At 45.6% G+C, this 20,090-nt stretch overlaps 1 protein-coding gene across 1 annotated transcript in view; it reads left to right on the forward strand.

Annotated features, from left to right (window-relative positions):
• Window positions 1-20,090, forward strand: part of LOC116990202 (complement C4-like) — a 134,878-nt gene that overhangs the window by 9,197 nt on the left and 105,591 nt on the right. The window contains exons 4-9 of the mRNA XM_033047749.1: window positions 6,186-6,256; window positions 7,558-7,643; window positions 10,126-10,208; window positions 13,498-13,585; window positions 14,697-14,802; window positions 15,938-16,064. Of these exons, the coding sequence (XP_032903640.1) occupies window positions 6,186-6,256; window positions 7,558-7,643; window positions 10,126-10,208; window positions 13,498-13,585; window positions 14,697-14,802; window positions 15,938-16,064 (561 nt within the window). The remainder of the gene's footprint in view (window positions 1-6,185; window positions 6,257-7,557; window positions 7,644-10,125; window positions 10,209-13,497; window positions 13,586-14,696; window positions 14,803-15,937; window positions 16,065-20,090) is intronic.

The following is a 20,090-nucleotide window of genomic DNA, read 5'->3' on the forward strand; positions in this document are numbered from 1 at the left end:
ATTAAATATTGGGGGGGGGGGGGGGGGGGAGAAGGATTTGATTAAAAATGTGTACATAAACACGACGAAATGTAATCAGGAGTGGATACTTAGAAAGAAAAGTGAAATCTCTACCGAAATGGAAAAGATCTCGGCGATTCTGCGTCTGGTTTCGGCGTAGCAAGGAATCAAAGGAAGAAAGGCGGCCGGCAGCCGGACGGACGGATAGATAGAGACTTTTTGCAAGCATTTTAGAACCAATAGAGCCACTTTTTGCAAGCATTTTAGAACCAATAGAGCCACTTTTTGCAAGCATTTTAGAACCAATAGAGACACTTTTTGCAAGCATTTTAGAACCAATAGAGGCACTTTTTGCAAGCATTTTAGAACCAATAGAGGCACTTTTTGCAAGCATTTTAGAACCAAGACACTTTTTGCAAGCATTTTAGAACCAATAGAGACACTTTTTGCAAGCATTTTAGAACCAATAGAGACACTTTTTGCAACCATTGTAGAACCAAAAAAAGACACTTTCTGCAAGCATTTTAGAACCAAAAGAGACACTTTCTGCAAGCATTTTAGAACCAAAAGAGACACTTTTTGCAAGCATTTTAGAACCAATAGAGACACTTTTTGCAAGCATTTTAGAACCAATAGACACTTTTTGTAAGCATTTTATAACCAATCGAGACACTTTTTGCAAGCATTTTAGAACCAATAGACTTTTTTTGCAACCATTGTACAACCAAAAAAAGACACTTTCTGCAAGCATTTTAGAACCAAGAGACTTTCTGCAAGCATTTTAGAACGAATAGAGACCCTATTTGCAAGCATTTTAGTACCAATAGAGACACTTTTTGCAAGCATTTTAGAACCAATCGAGACTTTTTGCAAGCATTTTAGAACAAATAGAGACACTTTTTACAAGCATTTTGGAACCAATAGACACTTTTTGCATGCATTTTAGAACCAAAAAATACATTTTCTGCAAGCATTGTAGAACCAATAGACACTTTTTGCAAGCATTGTAGAACCAAAAGAGACACTTTTTGAAAACATTTTAGAACCAATAGACACTTTTTGCAAACATTTTAGAACCAATAAACACTTTTTGCAAGCATTTTAGAACCAATAGACACCTTTTGCAAGCATTTTGGAACCAATAAACACTTTTTGCAAGCATTTTAGAACCAATAGAGACACCTTTTGCAAGCATTTTAGAACCAATAGAGACACCTTTTGCAAGCAGTTTAGAACCAATAGAGACACTTTTTTGCAAGCATTTTAGAACCAATCGAGACTTTTTGCAAGCATTTTAGAACCAATAGACACTTTTTGCAAGCATTTTAGAACCAATAGAGACACTTTTTGCAAGCATTGTAGAAACAATATACATTTTCTGCATGCATTTTAGAACCAAAACAGACACTTTCTGCAAGCATTGTAGAACCAATAGAGACACTTTTTGCAAGCATTTTAGAACCAATAGAGACACTTTTTGCAAGCATTTTAGAACCAATACTTTTTTTGCAAGCATTTTAGAACCAAGAGAAACACTTTTTGCAAGCATTTTAGAACAAATAGAGACACTTTTTGCAAGCATTTAAGAGCCAATAGATTTTTTACAAGCATTTAAGAGCCAATAGAGACACTTTTTGCAAGCATTTTAGAACCAATATACTTTTTTTGCAACCATTGTAGAACCAAAAAAAGACACTTTCTGCAAGCATTTTAGAACCAATAGAGTCACTTTTTGCAAGCATTTTATAACCAATCAAGACACTTTTTGCAAGCATTTTAGAACCAATAGAGACACTTTTTGCAAGCATTTTAGAACCAATAGAGACACTTTTGCAAGCATTTTAGAACCAATAGACACTTTTTGCATGCATTTTGGAACCAAAAAAGACATTTTCTGCAAGCATTGTAGAACCAATAGAGACACTTTTTGAAAACATTTTAGAATCAATAAACACTTTTTGCATTTTAGAACCAATAGACACCTTTTGCAAGCATTTTAGAACCAATTAACTTTTTTATGCAAACATTTTAGAAACAATAGACACTTTTTGCAAGCATTGTAGAACCAATAGACATTTTCTGCATGCATTTTAGAACCAAAACAGACACTTTCTGCAAGCATTGTAGAACCAATAGAGACAATTTTTGCAAGCATTTTAGAACCAATAGACACACTTTTTGCAAGCATTTTAGAACCAATAGAGACACTTTTTACAAGCATTTTAGAGCTAATAGATTTTTTTTGCAAGCATTTTAGGCAATAGAGACACTTTCTGCAAGCATTTTAGAACCAAAAGAGACTTTCTGCAAGCATTTTAGAACCAATAGAGACACTATTTGCAAGCATTTTAGAACCAATAGAGACACTTTTTGCAAGCATTTTAGAACCAATCGAGATTGTTTGCAAGCATTTTAGAACCAATTGAGACACTTTTTGCAACCATTTTAGAACCAATAGACACCTTTTGCAAGCATTTTAGAACCAATAGAAACACCTTTTGCAAGCAGTTTAGAACCAATAGAGACACTTTTTGCAAGCATTTTAGAAGCACTCAAGACACTTTGCAAGCATTGTAGAACCAAAAAAGACACTTTCTGCAAGCATTTTAGAACCAATAGACACACTTTTTCCAAACATTTTAGAACCAATAGAACATTTTTGCAAGCATTTTAGAACCAATAGACAATTTTGCAAGCATTTTAGCAATAGGGACACCTTTTGCAAGCATTTTAGAACCAATAGAGACACGTTTTGCAAGCATTTAAGAACCAATAGAGACACTTTTTGCAAGCATTTTAGAACCAATAGATTTGTTTTGCAAACATTTTAGAACCAATAGACACTTTTTGCAAGCATTTTAGAACCAATAGACACTTTTTGCAAGCATTTAGAACCAATAGAGCACACCACTTCCGGGTTTTAATAATAATAATAATACATTTTATTTATGGGCGCCTTTCAAGAGTCTCAAGGACACCTTACAAAAATTTAGCAGGTAGAGGAAAAACATGTAAGGGGAAATGAAATAAATAGTAGAGACATGACTAGTACACAAAGTAAAGACAGAATTCAATTCAAAACACAATATGAGGCAATGAATGCTCAGATGAAAAGGGAGGGGGACATGGGGCTAAGGATAGGCAGAGGTGAAGAGATGGGTCTTGAGGCGGGACTGGAAGATAGTGAGGGACACGGAATTGCGGATCAGTTGGGGGAGGGAGTTCCAGAGCCCTGGAGCTGCCCTGGAGAAGGCTCTGTCCCCAAAACTGCGGAGGTTGGACTTGTGGATGGAGAGGAGACCGGCTGATGTGGATCTGAGGGATCGTGAGGGTTGGTAGGGGGAGAGGAGGTCAGTGAGATATGGGGGGGCCAGATGGTGGAGGGCTTTGTAGGTGAGGATCAGGATTTTGTAGGTGATCCGGTGGGAGATGGGAAGCCAGTGAAGTTGTTTGAGGACTGGAGTGGTGTGATGCCAGGATTTGGTGTGGGTGATGAGTCGGGCGGCTGCGTTCTGGACCAGTTGGAGTCGGTTGATGTAGGTGGAGCTGATGCCAAGGAGAAGTGAGTTGCAATAGTCCAGTCGGGAGGAGATGAAGGCATGGATGAGTCTTTCAGCAGCGGGAGGTGTGAGAGAGGGTCTGAGTTTGGCGATGTTGCGGAGATGAAAGAAGGAGGTTTTAATGACATGGCGGATGTGAGGCTCAAGGGAGAGGGTGGAATCAAAGATCACACCAAGGTTGCGGGCCTGGGGAGATGGGGAGACAGTGGTGCCGTCGATGGTGAGAGTGCGGTTATTGATTTTGCTGAGTGTGGCTTTGGAGCCTATGAGGAGGAATTCTGTCTTATCGCTGTTGAGTTTGAGGAAGTTATGTTGCATCCAGGTTTTTATAGCTGACAAACAGGAGTTGATATGGGAGAGGGGGGGGGGGGGGGGGGGGGGGTTGTGGGGGGATTTGGTGCCGAGGTAGATCTGGGTGTCATCGGCGTAACAGTGGAAGTCCAGGATGAAGTGGCAGAGTATCTGACCAAGGGGGAGGATGTAGATGATGAAGAGGAGGGGGCCGAGTACGGAGCCTTGGGGAACGCCTTGAGTGACTGTGGCTGTAGCAGAGGTGTGGTTGTGGAGAGAGATGAAGTGGGATCTGTTGGAAAGGTAGGAACGGAGCCAGCTGAGTGCAGAGCCTTCAATGCCGAGGTCTTTGAGTCTGGTGAGCAGGATGTTATGGTTCACTGTATCGAAGGCTGCGCTCAGCTCGAGGAGGATGAGAATGTTGAGGGAACCAGTGTCAGCAGAGGTGAGGAGGTCGTTGAGGACTTTGAGGAGAGCAGTTTCTGTGCTATGGAGGGGGCGAAAGCCAGATTGGAGGGGTTCAAGTAGGTTTTATAGTCCCTCCCCACCAGCAGGGGCAGCAGAGAGAATGGCAAATCTTTTAAAAACATTAATATCTCTCTGGATTTTCATCGATGGGAAAAACCCTCCAGCCCCGAAAGGCGGAGGGGGGCTCTGAGCGAGGTGGCCAAAAATGACGGCCGTAGGTGGTGGCGTACTCCAGGAAATCACGGCACAGTGTGCCAAAAGTGGTCAAGATCAGACTTTTAGTAATATAGATAGACACAAAAAGCTGGAGTAACTCAGCAGAACAGGCAGCATCTCTGGAGAGAAGGAGTTGGTGATGCTTCGGGCCAAGACCCTTCTTCAGAAGAAGTCTGAAGGGTCTCGACCCGAAACGTCATCCATTCGTCTCTCCAGAGGAGCTCACTGTCCCGCTGAGTTACTCCAGCTTTTTAAGTCTATCTTCAGTTTAAAACAACATCTGCAGTTCCTTCCTATCCTATTTAGTTCAGTTTAGTTTCGAGATACAGCGCGGAAACAGAAACTTCGGCCCACCGAGTCTGCACCGATCAGCGATCCCCGCACACTGACACTATCTTACACACACTAGGGACAATTTACATTTATACCAAGCCGATTAACCTACAAACCTGCACGTCTTTGGAGTGCAGAAGGAAACCGAAGATCTCAGAGAAATCCCACGCAGGTCGCAGTGAGAACGTACAAACTCCGTACAGATAGCACCCGTAGTCAGGATCGAACCGGGTCTCTAGCGCTGTGCGGCAGCATCTTTATCGCTGCGCCACCGTGCCACCTATAGCTCAGGCTCTTAGGTCCTGGCAACTTCCTCTTAAATCTAATCACCTCAACTACCTCCTCTGGCAGCTCGTTCCATATACCCACCACCCAGATTCCTACAAAATCTTTTTCCCCTTCGCCATGAACCTCTGGTCCTCGATTCCCCAACTCTGGGCAAGAGACTCTGTGTGTCTACCCGATCTATTCCTCTCATGATTTTATACACCTCTATAAGATCACCCCTCATCCTCCTTGCGCTCTTGACTCTTGGCTCTTGTATTGTTACATAACAAATGACAGATGATGAGGATATTTATAGGCAACGACGCATGCTGTATGTACAGGCAAATATCCTCTTGCGTAAATTTGGTGCGTGTGCAGATGTGGTGAAGATGTCGCTATTTAGAGCATACTGCACACCACTCTACACTGCGCACCTGTAGTCGAACTATTTAAAGACAAGTATGCAGAGACTAAAGGTGGCATATAACGATGCCATGAGAACACTGCTAAGGAAACCTAGATGGTGTAGTGCCAGTAATATGTTTGTGGCTGCAGGAGTCAGTACTTTAGAAGCTATCCTAAGACACCACATGTATAAATTCATTTGCAGGATAAATGACTCTAAAAATGTGCTTATTGTGGCCTTGACAAACATAAGGGTTAGCACTACACGCTACGAATCCCAGTTGTGGCGACACTGGTATCGTTGTCTCGTTGTAGGACATTGATCATCTTTTAATCTGGAATTTCAACTTAAGTATTGTGGGTTTTTGTTAAATATAAATTATGATGTTTTTATGTGATATACCATGATTTTATATATATTTATGATATTTGATATGCAATGCATTTTTAATGTAATGTTGCCCCTTGTCTGGACCTTGAGTCCGTAATAAAGTTTATTATTATTATTATTATTATTATTATTATTATTATTATTATTATTATTATTATTATTATTATTATTATTATTATTATTATTATTATTAGTTCTTTCATTGCCGTTGCTACTTGTGTTGACTTGTTGTCTGGTTTGCCCTTGTTATACAGTGAAGTACAGGATCTACACTCTGGATAACTACATGAGGCCTGTGACCGAGAGCATCAAGATCACTATTTATGTGAGTACTGTGTCCACTCCGTCACCCTGATCTAATGTTCAATTCCACAAAGATTCTGTTCAATGTGAAAGGAATAGATCGGGTAGACGCACAGAGTCTCTTGCCCAGAGTAGGGGAATCGAGGACCAGAGGACAAAGGTGAGGGAGGAAAGATTTAATAGAAATCTGAGGGGTAACTTTTTCACACAAAGGGTGGTGGGTGTATGGAACGAGCTGCCAGAAGAGGCAGTTGAGTCTGGGACGTGAGTCTGTGGAATTCTCTGCCTCAGAGCGCAGTGGAGGCTGGTTCTCTGGATGCTTTCAAGAGAGAGTTAGATAGAGCTCTTAGGGATAGCGGAGTTAAAGGATATGGGGAGAAGGCAGGAACGGGGTACTGATTGTAGATGGTCAGCCATGATCACATTGAATGGTGGTGCTGGCTCGAAGGGCCGAATGGCCTCCTCCTGCACCTATTGTCTATTGTCTACCCTAACGTTTAAGAAACAGTTAGACAGGTACTTGGATAGGACAGGTTTGGAGGGATATGGGCCAAACGCCGGCAGGAGGGACTAGTGTAGATGGGGTATGTTGGCCGTTGTGGGCAGCTTGGGCCAAAGTGCCTGTTTCCATGCTGTATTACTCTATGACTATGACTAACAGCCTGACTCGTGTCCATAGGATTCAGTTTCCAACCTTCAGCCTGCCCAGGAGTCATCACTATTCAAGTCATTGCAATTTAGTTTAGTTTAGTTGAAAGATACAGAGCAGAAACAGGCCCTTCGGCCCACCGAGTCCGTGCCAACAAATGATCACCCATACACTAGACTTTAGAGATACAGCGTGGAAAAAAGGCCCTTCAGCCCATCGAGCCCGTGTAAACCAGCGATGACCTGCACACTCTAGGCACAATTTACAGAAGCCAATTAACCTACAAACCTGCACCTATACACAAACACACACACACACACACACACACACACACACACACACACACACACACACACACACACACACACACACACACACACACACACACACACACACACACACACACACACACCCACACACACACCCCACACACACACACACACCCACACACGCACACATACAGGCAGCACCCGTGGTCAGGATGGAACCCGGGTCTCTGGCGCTGTGAAGCAACAGCTCTACCCGCTGCGCCACCGTGCCGCTCTCTTTGTGATGATGGTGTTGGCTGCGTGATATTGAGAATGGCATTACCTTCAGTGTCCTGGTGCTCACCATATTGTTCGAACAATTCTTCTTCCATTCTAAAATTAAAACCCATATCATTCTGTTGGCAGAATTCCAAGAATGTCCAGTTTCACCAAAGCTTGTGGAGATGCGATAAGGTATTCGCCCGACAGTTCAATATCCCAGACATCGCAGAGTAAGTCAGTCTTGCAAACAGAATTCTTCTGTAGCTTTGAAATCTCTCCCTACCCCTCTCTCTCTCTCTCTCTCTCTCTCTCTCTCTCTCTCTCTCTCTCTCTCTCTCTCCCCCCTCTTTCTCCCTCTTTCTCCTTCTTTCTCCCTCTTTCTCCCTCTCTCTCTCTCTTTCCCTCTATCTTTCCCTCTCCCTCTATCTCTCCCTTTCCATTTATCCCTCTCTCTCCCTCACTCTCCCCCTCTCTCCCTCTCTCCCTCCCTCCATTTCTCTCTCTCTCCCTCCTTACCTCTCTCTCCCTCCCTCACTCTCCCTCTCTTTCTCCTTCTTTCCCTCTCTCACACTCTCCTCCATTTTCCTCCCTCCCTCCCTCTTTCTCTCTCTTTCTCTCTCTCTCCCCTCTCCCTCTCTCTCTCCCTCTCTCCCTCTCTCCCCCACTCCTTCCCTCTCTCTCTCCTTCCCTCTCTCTCCCTCTCTCCCTCTCTCCATCTCTCCCTCCTCTGTGTCTCTCTCTAACAGGTTTACACATTTATTCAAAATTGGCAGCTTATAAGCCGACAATATGAACATTGAATTCTCCAATTTTAAACGAACCACCTTGTCTCTCTTCCCTGAGGTCCCCAAACCGGTGTACACCCATTTGTCCCACGATCCCGCCACAGTTACCCTACTCCTTACCCCCCCCCCCCCCGCCCCTCCCTCCCCATCCTCCCCATCCCTCAAATGCACACCTCTCGTCCCCGAGTCTTCACTTTCCCTTTTAACCCCCTCTCCACACTCCCCTGCCCCTTTAAGAAGCCCATAAGGAATAGTAGAATTAGGCCATTCGCCCCATCAAGGCCACTCTGCCATTCAATCAAGGCTGATCTATCTCGCCCTTCTAACCCCATTCTGCCTTCTCCCCATAACCCCTGACACCGGAACTAATCAAGAATTCATCTATCTCTGCCTTAAAAATATCCTCTGACAGCCTTCTGTGGCAATGAATTCCACAGATTCAGCCCACCGGGTCCACGCCGACCAGTGATCCCCGCACACTAACACCATCCTACACACACTAGGGACAATTTACATTCACACCAAGCCAATTAACCTACAAACCGGAAAGTCTTTGGAGTGTGGGAGGAAACCGGAGATCCTGGAGAAAACCCACGCAGGTCACGGGGAGAACGTGCAAACTCCGTACAGGTAGCACCCGTAGTCGGGATCGAACCCAGGTCTCTGGGACCGTGAGGCAGCAACTCTACTGCTGCGCCACCGTGCCCCCCTTGGAGGAACCCCAGCCCCACCCCACCCACCACCATTTCAAGGAGAACGTGCCAACTCCACACAGACAGCACCAGAGGTCAGGATCAAACTCAGTGCCAATGTGCCGTTGTTTCTCCAATCGAAAGACAACTACGGCGCAGTGAATATCAGGCAGGGGGCAGCGATATGTTTGACCCAAAGGAAACCCCACACCACATGCGGCACGGTGGTGCAGTGGTAGAGTCTCTGCCTCACAGCACCGGAGTCCCAGGTTCGATCGCGACTAAGGGTGCTGTCTGTACTGAGTTTGCACGTTCTCCCCGTGACCCGCGTGGGTTTTCTCCGAGATCTCCGGTTTCCTCCCACACTCCAAAGACGTGCAGGTTTATAGGTTAATTGGCTTGGTATAAATGTAAATTGTCCCTAGTGTGTGTATGATAGTGTTAGTGTGCGGGGACCGCTGGTCGGCACGGATTCAGTGGGCCGAAGGGCCTGTTTCCCCGCTGTATCTCTAAAACTAACAACACTTTCTGCAATCTCCGTCAATATAATTTATCAGCTAGATATTAATAGACACACAGTGCTGGAGCAACTCAGCAGGACAGGCAGCATCTCTGGAGCAAAGGAATGGGTGACGTTTCGGGTCGAGACCCTTCTTCAGACTGAAGTTCAGGGGAGAGGGAAACGAGAGATGTAGATGGTCCTTTGGTCAAATGAATGAAAGATATGCAATAAATCAAGGACATGTGGAGCCCACAATGGTCCATTGTGGGCTGTGGGATAGGTGATAGCAAGTTATACAGACAGTGAAACTCAACAGGATGACAGTGAAACTAGTACATCGATGGGTGCTGGAGGGGATGGAGAGAGAGGGAAAGCAAGGGTTACTTGAAGTTAGAGAAGTCAATGTTCATACCGCTGAGGTGTAAGCGGCCCAAGCGAAATATGAGGTGCTGTTCCTCCAATTAGCGCTGGGCCTCACTCTGACAGTGGAGGAGGCCCAGGACAGAAAGATCAGTGTGGGAATGGGAGGGGGAGTTAAAGTGTTTGGCAACCGGGAGATCAGGTAGGCCCGAGACGTCAGCCATTCCTTCTCTCCTGAGATGCTGCCTGTCCCGCTGAGTTACTCCAGCATTTTGTGTCTATCTTAGGTGTAAACCAGCCTGTGCAGCCATCTTACAGAGCAAGATATTAACGTTGAGGGTAAAGTCTAATCTTGCTTCTCTCTTCCAAACAGGCCAGGGAACTGGCGGATTGATGCAGAGTTTAACCATTTTCCGATGTCCCGTGTTTCCGCTGAATTTGAAGTCAAGGAATTTGGTAACTATCTGTTTGATTGAAAAAATCTCTCTTTTTTTTTCCCCTTTCAAAAATACTTTATTAGTCACGCTGTCTTTTCACAGATGGAGCCATTCCTTATATTTGTTCACTTGTTTCCTTAAAATGTGCCTTCATACTACGCCTGGAGATCGGATATTTCAAGCCATCTCTTTCTCTCTCTCGCTCTCTCTCTCTCACTTTAAAAAAAAAAAAATGTTTTTATTCCAAGACTTTATTCGACACAACAAATGATACAACAGATCAAAGTCATAAACAAAAAAAGAAATTACATTATATCAAGTGTCATTATAATACAACATTACAATCATTGTTCACAATACTCTCAACCCACGACAGTGAACAAGAGCACAGGAAGACAAGAAAGAAAAAGGAAGAGAGAGAAGGGAGAGAAGAGAGAGAGAGAGAGAAAGAGAGAGAGAGAGAGAGAGAGAGAGAGAGAGAGAAGAGAGGAGAGGAGAGAGAAGAGAAGAGAAGAAAGAGAAGGAAGAGAAGAGAGAAAGAGAAAGGAAAGAGAAAGAGAAAAGAGAAAGAGAAGAGAAAGGAAAGAGAAAGAGAAGAAAGAGAAAGAGAACAGAGAAAAGAAGCAACGAGAAAGCGCTCGAACATTCTCTCTCTGCTCCTCTCTCTCTCTCCTCTCCCTCTCTCCTCTTTCCACTCCTCTCTCCCTCTCCCTCTCTCCCTCTCCCGCTCTCGCTCTCGCTCTCTCTCGCTCTCTCTCTATCTCTCTCTCTCTATTTGCAAGCATTTTAGAACCAATAGAGACACTTGTTGCAAGCATTTTAGAATCAATCGACACTTTTTGCATGCAATTTAGAACCAAAAAAGACATTTTCTGCAAGCATTGTAGAACCAATAGAGACAATTTTTGAAAACATTTTAGAACCAATAGACACTTTTTGCAAACATTTTAGAACCAACAAACACTTTTTGCAAGCATTTTAGAACCAATAGACACCTTTTGCAAGCATTTTAGAACCAATAAACACTTTTTGCAGGCATTTTAGAACCAATAGACACACTATTTGCAAGCATTTTAGAACCAATAGAGACACTTTTTGCAACCATTTTAGAACCAATAGACACCTTTTGCAAGCATTTTAGAACCAATAGACACTTTTTGCAAGAATTTTAGAACCAAAAAAGACACTTTTTGCAAGCATTTTAGGACCAATAGACACACTTTTTCCAAGCATTTTAGAACCAATAGACACTTTTTGCAAGCATTTTAGAATCAATAGACACTTTTTGCAAGTATTTTAGAACCAATCGAGACTTTTTGCAAGCATTTTAGAATCAATAGATTTGTTTTTGCATTTTAGAAAGAATAGAAACTTTTTGCAAGGATTTTAGAACCAATAGACACTCTATGCAAGCATTTTAGAACCAATAGAGACACTTTTTGCAAGCATTTTAGAACCAATAGATTTTGCAAGCATTTTAGAACCAAAAGAGACACATTTTGCATGCATTTTAGTACCAATAGAGACATTTTTTGCAAGCATTTTAGAACCAATAGAGCCACTTTTTGCAAGCATTTTAGAACCAATAGACACTTTTTGCAAGCACTTAAGAACCAATAGACACTTTTTGCAAGCATTTTAGAACCAATAGATTTGATTTGCAAACATTTAAAACCAATAGACACTTTTTGCAAGCATTTAAGAACCAATAGAGACACTTTTTGCAAGCATTTTAGAACCAATAGATTTGTTTTGCAACATTTTAGAAACACTAGAGACACTTTTTGCAAGCATTTTAGAACCAATAGACACTTTTTGCAAGCATTTTGGAACCAATAGACACTTTTTGGAAGCATCTTAGAACCAATAGAGCACACCACTTCCGGGTTTTAATAATAATAATAATAAATTTTATTTATGGGCGCCTTTCAAGAGTCTCAAGGACACCTTACAAAAATTTAGCAGGTAGAGGAAAAACATGTAAGGGGAATGAAATAAATAGTAGAGACATGACTAGTACACAAAGTAAAGACAGAATTCAATTCAAAACACAATATGAGGCAATTAATGCACAGATGAAAAGGGAGGGGGACGTGGGGTTAAGGATAGGCAGAGCTGAAGAGATGGGTCTTGAGGCGGGACTGGAAGATGGTGAGGGACACGGAATTGCGGATCAGTTGGGGGAGGGAGTTCCAGAGCCTGGGAGCTGCCCTGGAGAAGGCTCTGCCCCCAAAACTGCGGAGGTTGGACTTGTGGATGGAGAGCAGACCGGCTGATGTGGATCTGAGGGACCGTGAGGGTTGGTAGGGGGAGAGGAGGTCAGTGAGATATGGGGGGGCCAGATGGTGGAGGGCTTTGTAGGTGAGGATCAGGATTTTGTAGGTGATCCGGTGGGAGATGGGAAGCCAGTGAAGTTGTTTGAGGACTGGAGTGATGTGATGCCAGGATTTGGTGTGGGTGATGAGTCGGGCGGCTGCGTTCTGGACCAGTTGGAGTCGGTTGATGTAGGTGGAGCTTATGCCAAGGAGAAGTGAGTTGCAATAGTCCAGTCGGGAGGAGATGAAGGCATGGATGAGTCTTTCAGCAGCGGGAGGTGTGAGAGAGGGTCTGAGTTTGGCGATGTTGCGGAGATGAAAGAAGGAGGTTTTAATGACATGGCGGATGTGAGGCTCAAGGGAGAGGGTGGAATCAAAGATCACGCCAAGGTTGCGGGCCTGGGGAGATGGGGAGACAGTGGTGCCGTCGATGGTGAGAGTGGGGTTATTGATTTTGCTGAGTGTACACGTAGAACACACACTTCCAGCCCGCAACAGTGGCCGGCGGCTGGCGAATCCGTGATCCACGCGAGTCATAGTCATAGATTGATACAGTGTGGAAACAGGCCCTTCGGCCCAACTTGCCCACACTAGCCAACATGCCCCAGCTACACTAGTCCCACCTGCCTGCGTTTTGTCCATATCCATCCAAACCTGTTCAGTTCCCTATCTCTAAACTAAACTAAAGTACTGTCTATACTTCTTGTTCCCCTGACTCAGTTTGAAGAAGGGTCTCAACCCGAAACATCACCCATTCCTTCACTCCAGAGATGCTGCCTGACCCGCTGAGTTCCTCCAGCTTCCTGTGTCTATCTTCGGTTTAAACCAGCAACTGCAGTTCCTTCCTGCACTATCCATGTACCTGCCTAGTTGCTTTATAAACCCTGCGATAGTCCCTGCCTCAACCACTTTCTTATAGTTACCAACAAGAAATTCTGTTATCTATAAATACCATCAATAAATGTTTTGTTTAATCAACATTTTGTTTCAAAGTTTTGCCCAGTTTCAAAGTAGAGCTGAGGTCTGAAGAAATGTATTATCTGATCTCAAGAGAGGAATTTCGATTCAAAATCGTGGCAAGGTCAGTGAGACTAGATTCATCTGCTGTTTTTATTCCTCTTATAAGTTCATTAGTTATAAGTGGTTATAATTAGTTCAGTGGGGTGGGCACGGTGGCGCAGTTGTAGAGTTGCTGCCTCACAGCACCAGAGACCCGGGTTCGATCCTGACTACGGGTGTTGTCTGTATAGAGTTTGTACGTTCTTCCCGTGACCTGCCTGGGTTTACTCCGGGTGCTCTGGTTTCCTCCCACACCGACCCAGTGGGCCGAAGGGCCTGTTTCCACGCTGTATCTCCAAACTAAAGTTCATATGTTCACACCAGCTCCATCCTACACAATAGGGACTATTTTATCGAAGCCAATTAACATACAAACCTGCCCGTCTTTGGAGTGTGGGAGGAAACCGGAGCACCCGGAGAAAACCCATGCGGGTCACGGGGAGAACGTACAAACTCCGTACAGACAGCGCCCGTGGTGGGGATGGAACCTGGGTCTCTGACGCTGCGAGGCAGCAACTCTAGGTTGCTGGGTTGCAGCGTAGGTTTACAAGGTTAATTCCCGAGATGCCAGGACTGTCATATGCTGAGAGAATGGAGCGGCTGGGCTTGTAGACTCTGGAATTTCGAAGGATGACAGGGGATCTTATTGAAATATATAAGATCATTAAGGGTTTGGTCGCACTAGAGGCAGGACACATGTTCCCGATATTGGGGGAGTTCATTTAGAACAGAGACGAGGAAACACTTTTTCACAGAGAGTTGTGTCTGTGGAATTCTCTGCCTCAGGGCGATGGAGGCCGGTTCTCTGGATACTTTCAAGAGGGAGCTAGATAGGGCTCTTAAAGATAGGGAGTCAGGGGATATGGGGAGAAGGCAGGAACGGGGTACTGATTGGGGATGATCAGCCATGATCACATTGAATGGCGGTGCTGGCTCGCAGGGCCGATTGGCCTACTGCACCTTTTGTCTATTGTCTATTGTCTATTGTCTATCGTCTACCGCTGCGCCACCGTGCCGCTCCTAATATACCAGCCTGAATTTCTATGAAGTGAGATTTCTGTGGAGGGCGATCATTGTGTCACAGCGGTACAGCTCAGGTATATGTGTCCTCACCTGTGGCCTCTCTGTTGTAGGCACACGTTTGGGAAGAAAGTGACGGGAATGGCGTACGTGAGGTTCGCCATCATGGACGATGAAAAGCAAAAAATCTATCTCCGGGGGCTGGAGCAACAACTCGAGGTGTGTAGATATCCTGCCGACCACTCACATCCCTGTCTGTAAGAAGTTCACAAGTTATAGGAGTAGAATTAGGCCTTTTGGCCCATCGGGTCTACTCCTCCATTCAATCATGGCTGATCTCTGCCTCCTAATCCCATTCTCCTGCCTTCTCCCCGTAACCCTCGACACCCGTTCTAATCAAGAACTTAGGTAGACAAAAGTGCTGGAGGAACTCAGTGGGTGAGGCAGCATCTATGGAGCAAAGGAAATAGGCAACGTTTCAGTCTGAAGAAGGGTTTCGGCCCAAAACGTTGCCTATTTCCTTTGCTGCATAGATGCTGCCTCACCCGCTGAGTTTCTCCAGCAATTTTGTCTACCTTTGATTTTGCAGCATCTGCAGTTCCTTCTTAAACACTAATGAAGAACTTGTCTATCTCTGCCTTAAAAATATCCAATGACTTGGCCTCCACAGCCCTCTGTGGCAATGAGTTCCACAGATTAGCTACCGTCTGACTGAAGAAGTTCCTCCTCACCTCCTTTCTAAAAGAGTGAAATCTCAGAAAAAACCCAGACAGGTTGCGGGGAGAATGTACATACGTCGTACAGACATAGGGTAGCCAACTGTCCCGTATTAGCCGGGACATCCCGTATCTTGGGCTATATTGGTTTGTCCCGTACGGGACTGCCCTTGTCCCGTATTTAACTGCTACTACTCTGGTCGAGGGGACTGTCGGGTGGGAGTGCCACGTCCGGTCCCGCCTCACCCGTCCCGACGTAGTGCAGCCTATGGAGGCTGGTGGGACTAGTGTAGATGTGCGGGGATCGCATTCCCTCTCTCTCCATCCCTCCCCCACCCAAGTCACACCAGCTTCTTGTTCTCACTCAACAAACAGCTAACAATGGCCAGTTTCCTTTATCATCGTTACTTTTTTGCATCTCTTTCATTGTTTGTTCTTTATCTCTCCACATCACCGTCTACATCTCTCGTTTCCCTTATCACTGACCAGTCTGAAGAAGGGTCCCGAACCAAAACGTCAACCGTTCCTTCTCTCCAGAGATGCCGCATGACCCGCTGAGTGACCCGGGTTTTTTGTGTCTATCTTCGGTGTAAACCAGCGTCTGCAGTTCCTTCCTAGATATTTGTTCTTGTTTTTAGATGAAGAGCGGAGAGGCAGTTTCTTCCGTAAAGAGCCGGAATATATCGGAAAGTTACTCTTCGAAAAGTTTGAGTGAGCTTGTGGGTCATCGCCTCTACATAGCCGTAACCGTCTTTGAAATATCCAGTAAGTGAGATCTCTAATGCACTTCAAACAGTCGCTCATCGATTGAGAGCAAAGTCTTCAATTCTTCAGATGTAGGAGAAGAATCACAGACAGCTAATTCCAGATCTTACACCCCAGTGGTATGAATATTGAAGCTGGACACAAAAAGCTGGAATAGCTCAGCGGGCCAGGCAGCATTTCTGGTTGAGAAGGGATGGGTAACGTCACCATTCTTTCTCTACAGAGATGCTGTCTGTCCCGCTGAGCTACTCCAGCTTTTTGAGCCTATCTTCGGCTTAAACCAGCATCTGCAGTTCCTTCCTACTCTTTCTGTCCTGGGCCTCCTCCACTGTCAGAGTGAGGCCCAGCGCAAGTTGGAGGAACAGCACCTCATATTTCGCTTGGGCAGCATTTACCCCAGCAGTACGAACATTGACTTCTCTAACTTCAAGTAAACCGTGCTTTCCCTCTCTCTCCATCTCTCCCCATCCTAGTTCTCCGACCATTCTGATTGCCTCCCTGATTAAATTGTATCTGTTTAAGAAGGAACGGCAGATGCTGGAACAATCGAAGGTAGACAAAAATGTTGGAGAAACTCAGCGGGTGAGGCTGCATTTATGGAGCGAAGGAATATGTGACGTTTCGGGCCGAGACCATTCCTCAGACTGATGTGCTTTGGTTGTCACCTTCCCCTCAGCTAACAATGATCTGGAACTTAATCTCCTTTGATATCTCTGGAATTCTCTGCCACAGAAGGTAGTTGAGGCCAGTTCATTGGCTATATATAAGAGGGAGTTAGATGTAGCCCTTGTGGCTAAAGGTATCAGTGGGTATGTAGAGAAGGCAGGTACAGGATACTGGGTTGGATGATCAGCCATGATCATAATGAATGGCGGTGCAGGCTCGAAGGGCCGAATGGCCTACTCCTGCACCTATTTTCTATGTTCTATGTTTCTATGTCTCATATTCACCCTACCCTTCCTTATCTATGTGTCTCCCTGTATCTCTGCACATCACCACCTATCTCCCTCGTTCCCTCTCCCCTGACTCTTAGTCTGAAGAAGGGTTCTGACCCGAAACGTCACCCATTCCTTCTCTCCAGAGATGCTGCCTGGCTCGCTGAGTTACTCCAGCATTTCGTGTCTATCTACTGCTTTGAGCTCTACACCTGTGGAGGTTCTCAACACGCAAAACTCAAACTTCTGCGGAAGTAGGTGTTGGTGAGTTCTCCTTATGAGTGTATCAATGTGCTTAGTAGCCCAGCACAGATCAGTGGAACACCATACAACAAATGCGGCCTCACCAACTTCATATACAACCGCAACATGACCTCACTGTTCCAGTTTAGTTTATTGTCACGTGTACCGAGGTACAATGAAAAGCTTTTGTTGCGTGCTATCCAGTCAGTGGAAAGACAATACATGATTACAATCGAGCCATTTACAGTGTACAGATACATTCAATTCAAGTTCAAGTGAGTTTATTGTCATGTGTCCCTGTATAGGACAATGAAATTCTTGCTTTGCTTAAGCACACAGAAAATAGTAGGCATTTACTACAAAACAGATAAATGTGTCCATATACCATGATATAAATATATACACATGAATAAATAAACTGGTAAGGTGCAAATAACAGAAAGTGGTTGCTAATAATCAGAGTTTTGTCCGAGCAGGTTTAATAGCCTGATGGCTGTGGGGAAGTAGCTATTCCTGAACCTGGTTGTTGCAGTCTTCAGGCTCCTGTACCTTCTACCTGAAGGTAGCAGGGAGTTGAGTGTGTGGCCAGGATGGTGTGAGTCTTTGATGATACTGCAAGCCTTTTTGACGCAGCGACTGCGTTAAATCCCCGCAATGGAAGGAAGGTCAGAGCCGATGATGGACTGGGCAGTGTTTACTACTTTTTGTAGTCTTTTCCTCTCCAGGGTGCTCAAATTGGCGAACCAAGCCAAGATGCAACCGGTCAGCATGCTCTCGACTGTGCACCTGTAGAGGTTAGAGAGAGTCTTCCTTGACAATCCGACTCTCCGTAATCTTCTCAGGAAGTAGAGGCGCTGATGAGCTTTTTGATAATTGCGTTAGTGTTCTCGGACCAGGAAAGATCTTCAGAGATGTGCACGCCCAGGAATTTGCAGTTCTTGACCCTTTCAACCATCAACCCAAGTTGATATAAATGGGGCTGTGGATCCCTCTCCTACTCCTTCCAAAGTCCACAATCAGTTCCTTGGTTTTGCTGGTGTTGAGGGCCAGGTTATTGCGCTGGCACCATATGGACAGTTGCTCGATCTCTCTTCTGTATTCTGACTCATCCCCATCAGTGATACGCCCCACAATAGTGGTGTCGTCAGCGAACTTGATGATGGAGTTCGCACTGTGGTTCGCTACGCAGTCATGGGTCTAGAGTGAGTACAGCAGGGGGCTGAGCACGCAGCCTTGAGGTGCTCCCGTGCTGATTGTTATCGAGGCTGACACATTTCCACCAATACAAACAGACTGTGGTCTGTGGATGAGGAAATCGAGGATCCAGTTGCAGAGGGATGCGCAGAGACCCAGTTCTGCGAGTTTGGTAACCAGTTTGGAGGGGATGATTGTTTTAAATGCCGAGCTGTAATCAATGAATAACAGCCTGACATATAAGTTTTGTTGTCCTGATAAGGGAATAACGGAATAAGGGAATAACGTTTAATGCAAGGTAAAGCCAGCAAAGTCCAATCAAAGATAGTCCGAGGGTCTCCAATGAGGTAGATAGTAGTTCAGGACTGCTCTCTGGTTGTGGTAGGATGGTTCAGGTGCCTGATAACAGCTGGGAAGAAACTGCCCTTGAATCTGGAGATGTGCGTTTGCACGCCTCGATGGGAGAGGGGAGAAGAGGGAGTGGCCAGGGTACGACTGGTCCTTGATTATGCTGCTGGCCTTGCCGAGGCAGGGTGCAGTATAGATGGGGTCAGTGGAAGGGTTTGTGCGATGGCTGCTTCCACAATTTGCCTCAATTCTCTATTTGTGTGCTGTTCCTGAGCAGTTCTACGTTCGATGCTGGTCTAGTCACTGATGGCTGAAGATAGAAACAAAATGCTGGAGTAACTCAGCGGGACGGGCAGCATCTCTGGAGAGAAGGAATGGGTGACGTTTCAGGTCGAGACACTTCTTCAGACAAAGTCAGGGGAGAGGGAAACGAGAGATATAGACGGTGATGTGGAGAGATAATAATAATAATAATAAATTTTATTTAATGGGCGCCTTTCAAACATCTCAAGGACACCTTACATAGTATATCGGAATAACATATAATCGGAATAAAACAATAAAGACATCACAGAGACACAAATTAAAAACAGGATTCAATCCAAAAACAGAAAATCAAAAACACAGTGTGAAGAGGGAGCAGCGGCAACCAAATCGCGCCAGCGTCCACTCTCTCTTCACGGCAGCCATCTTGGACACAGACCTACAGGACTACAAATAGACAAAAAAATCATCCCCCCACAGTGGATAGCACTGTGGAGGAAGGCACAATGTCCAGTCCCCACCCCATGTTCACCCCAAAGTCAGGCCTATTGAGGCCACCGCAATTGCCTCTACGGAGGCCCGATGTCCCTGGCCGTTCTCACCGGGTGGTCTTGCCCCGGCGTCGGGAGAGTCCTCTCGGCGGCTGGGCCACTTGGAACGGCCGCTTCCTGGTTGGAGCCCGCGGCTGCCGAAGCCGACAGGGCCGCGCCGGTTTGGAGCTCCCAGGCTCCCGATGACAAAGTCGGCGCCCGCTCTCCGCACTGCAGACCCGCAGCCCGGAGTTGTTGCTCTCGGCGGTCCAGCTCGCCAGAGCTCCAGCGCGGCGACCCAGGCAAGGGATCGCCCGCTCCGCTCCAGCGCTCCAATGCTGTGCCGCCGCCGAGGCCGAGGTGCTGGGCGGTTCCCGCCAGGAAACGGCACTCCAAGCCCGCAGGTAGGCCACGAGGACGAGTCGACGGGCAGCCCGGAGAAAAAGCTGCCTCACCGACCAGGTAGGGACCTAGAAATTAAGTTTACACCTACCCCCCACATTAAAAAGACC

This window comes from Amblyraja radiata, chromosome 30, assembly GCF_010909765.2.
Source record: "Amblyraja radiata isolate CabotCenter1 chromosome 30, sAmbRad1.1.pri, whole genome shotgun sequence".
Classification (NCBI taxonomy): Eukaryota; Metazoa; Chordata; class Chondrichthyes; order Rajiformes; family Rajidae; genus Amblyraja; species Amblyraja radiata.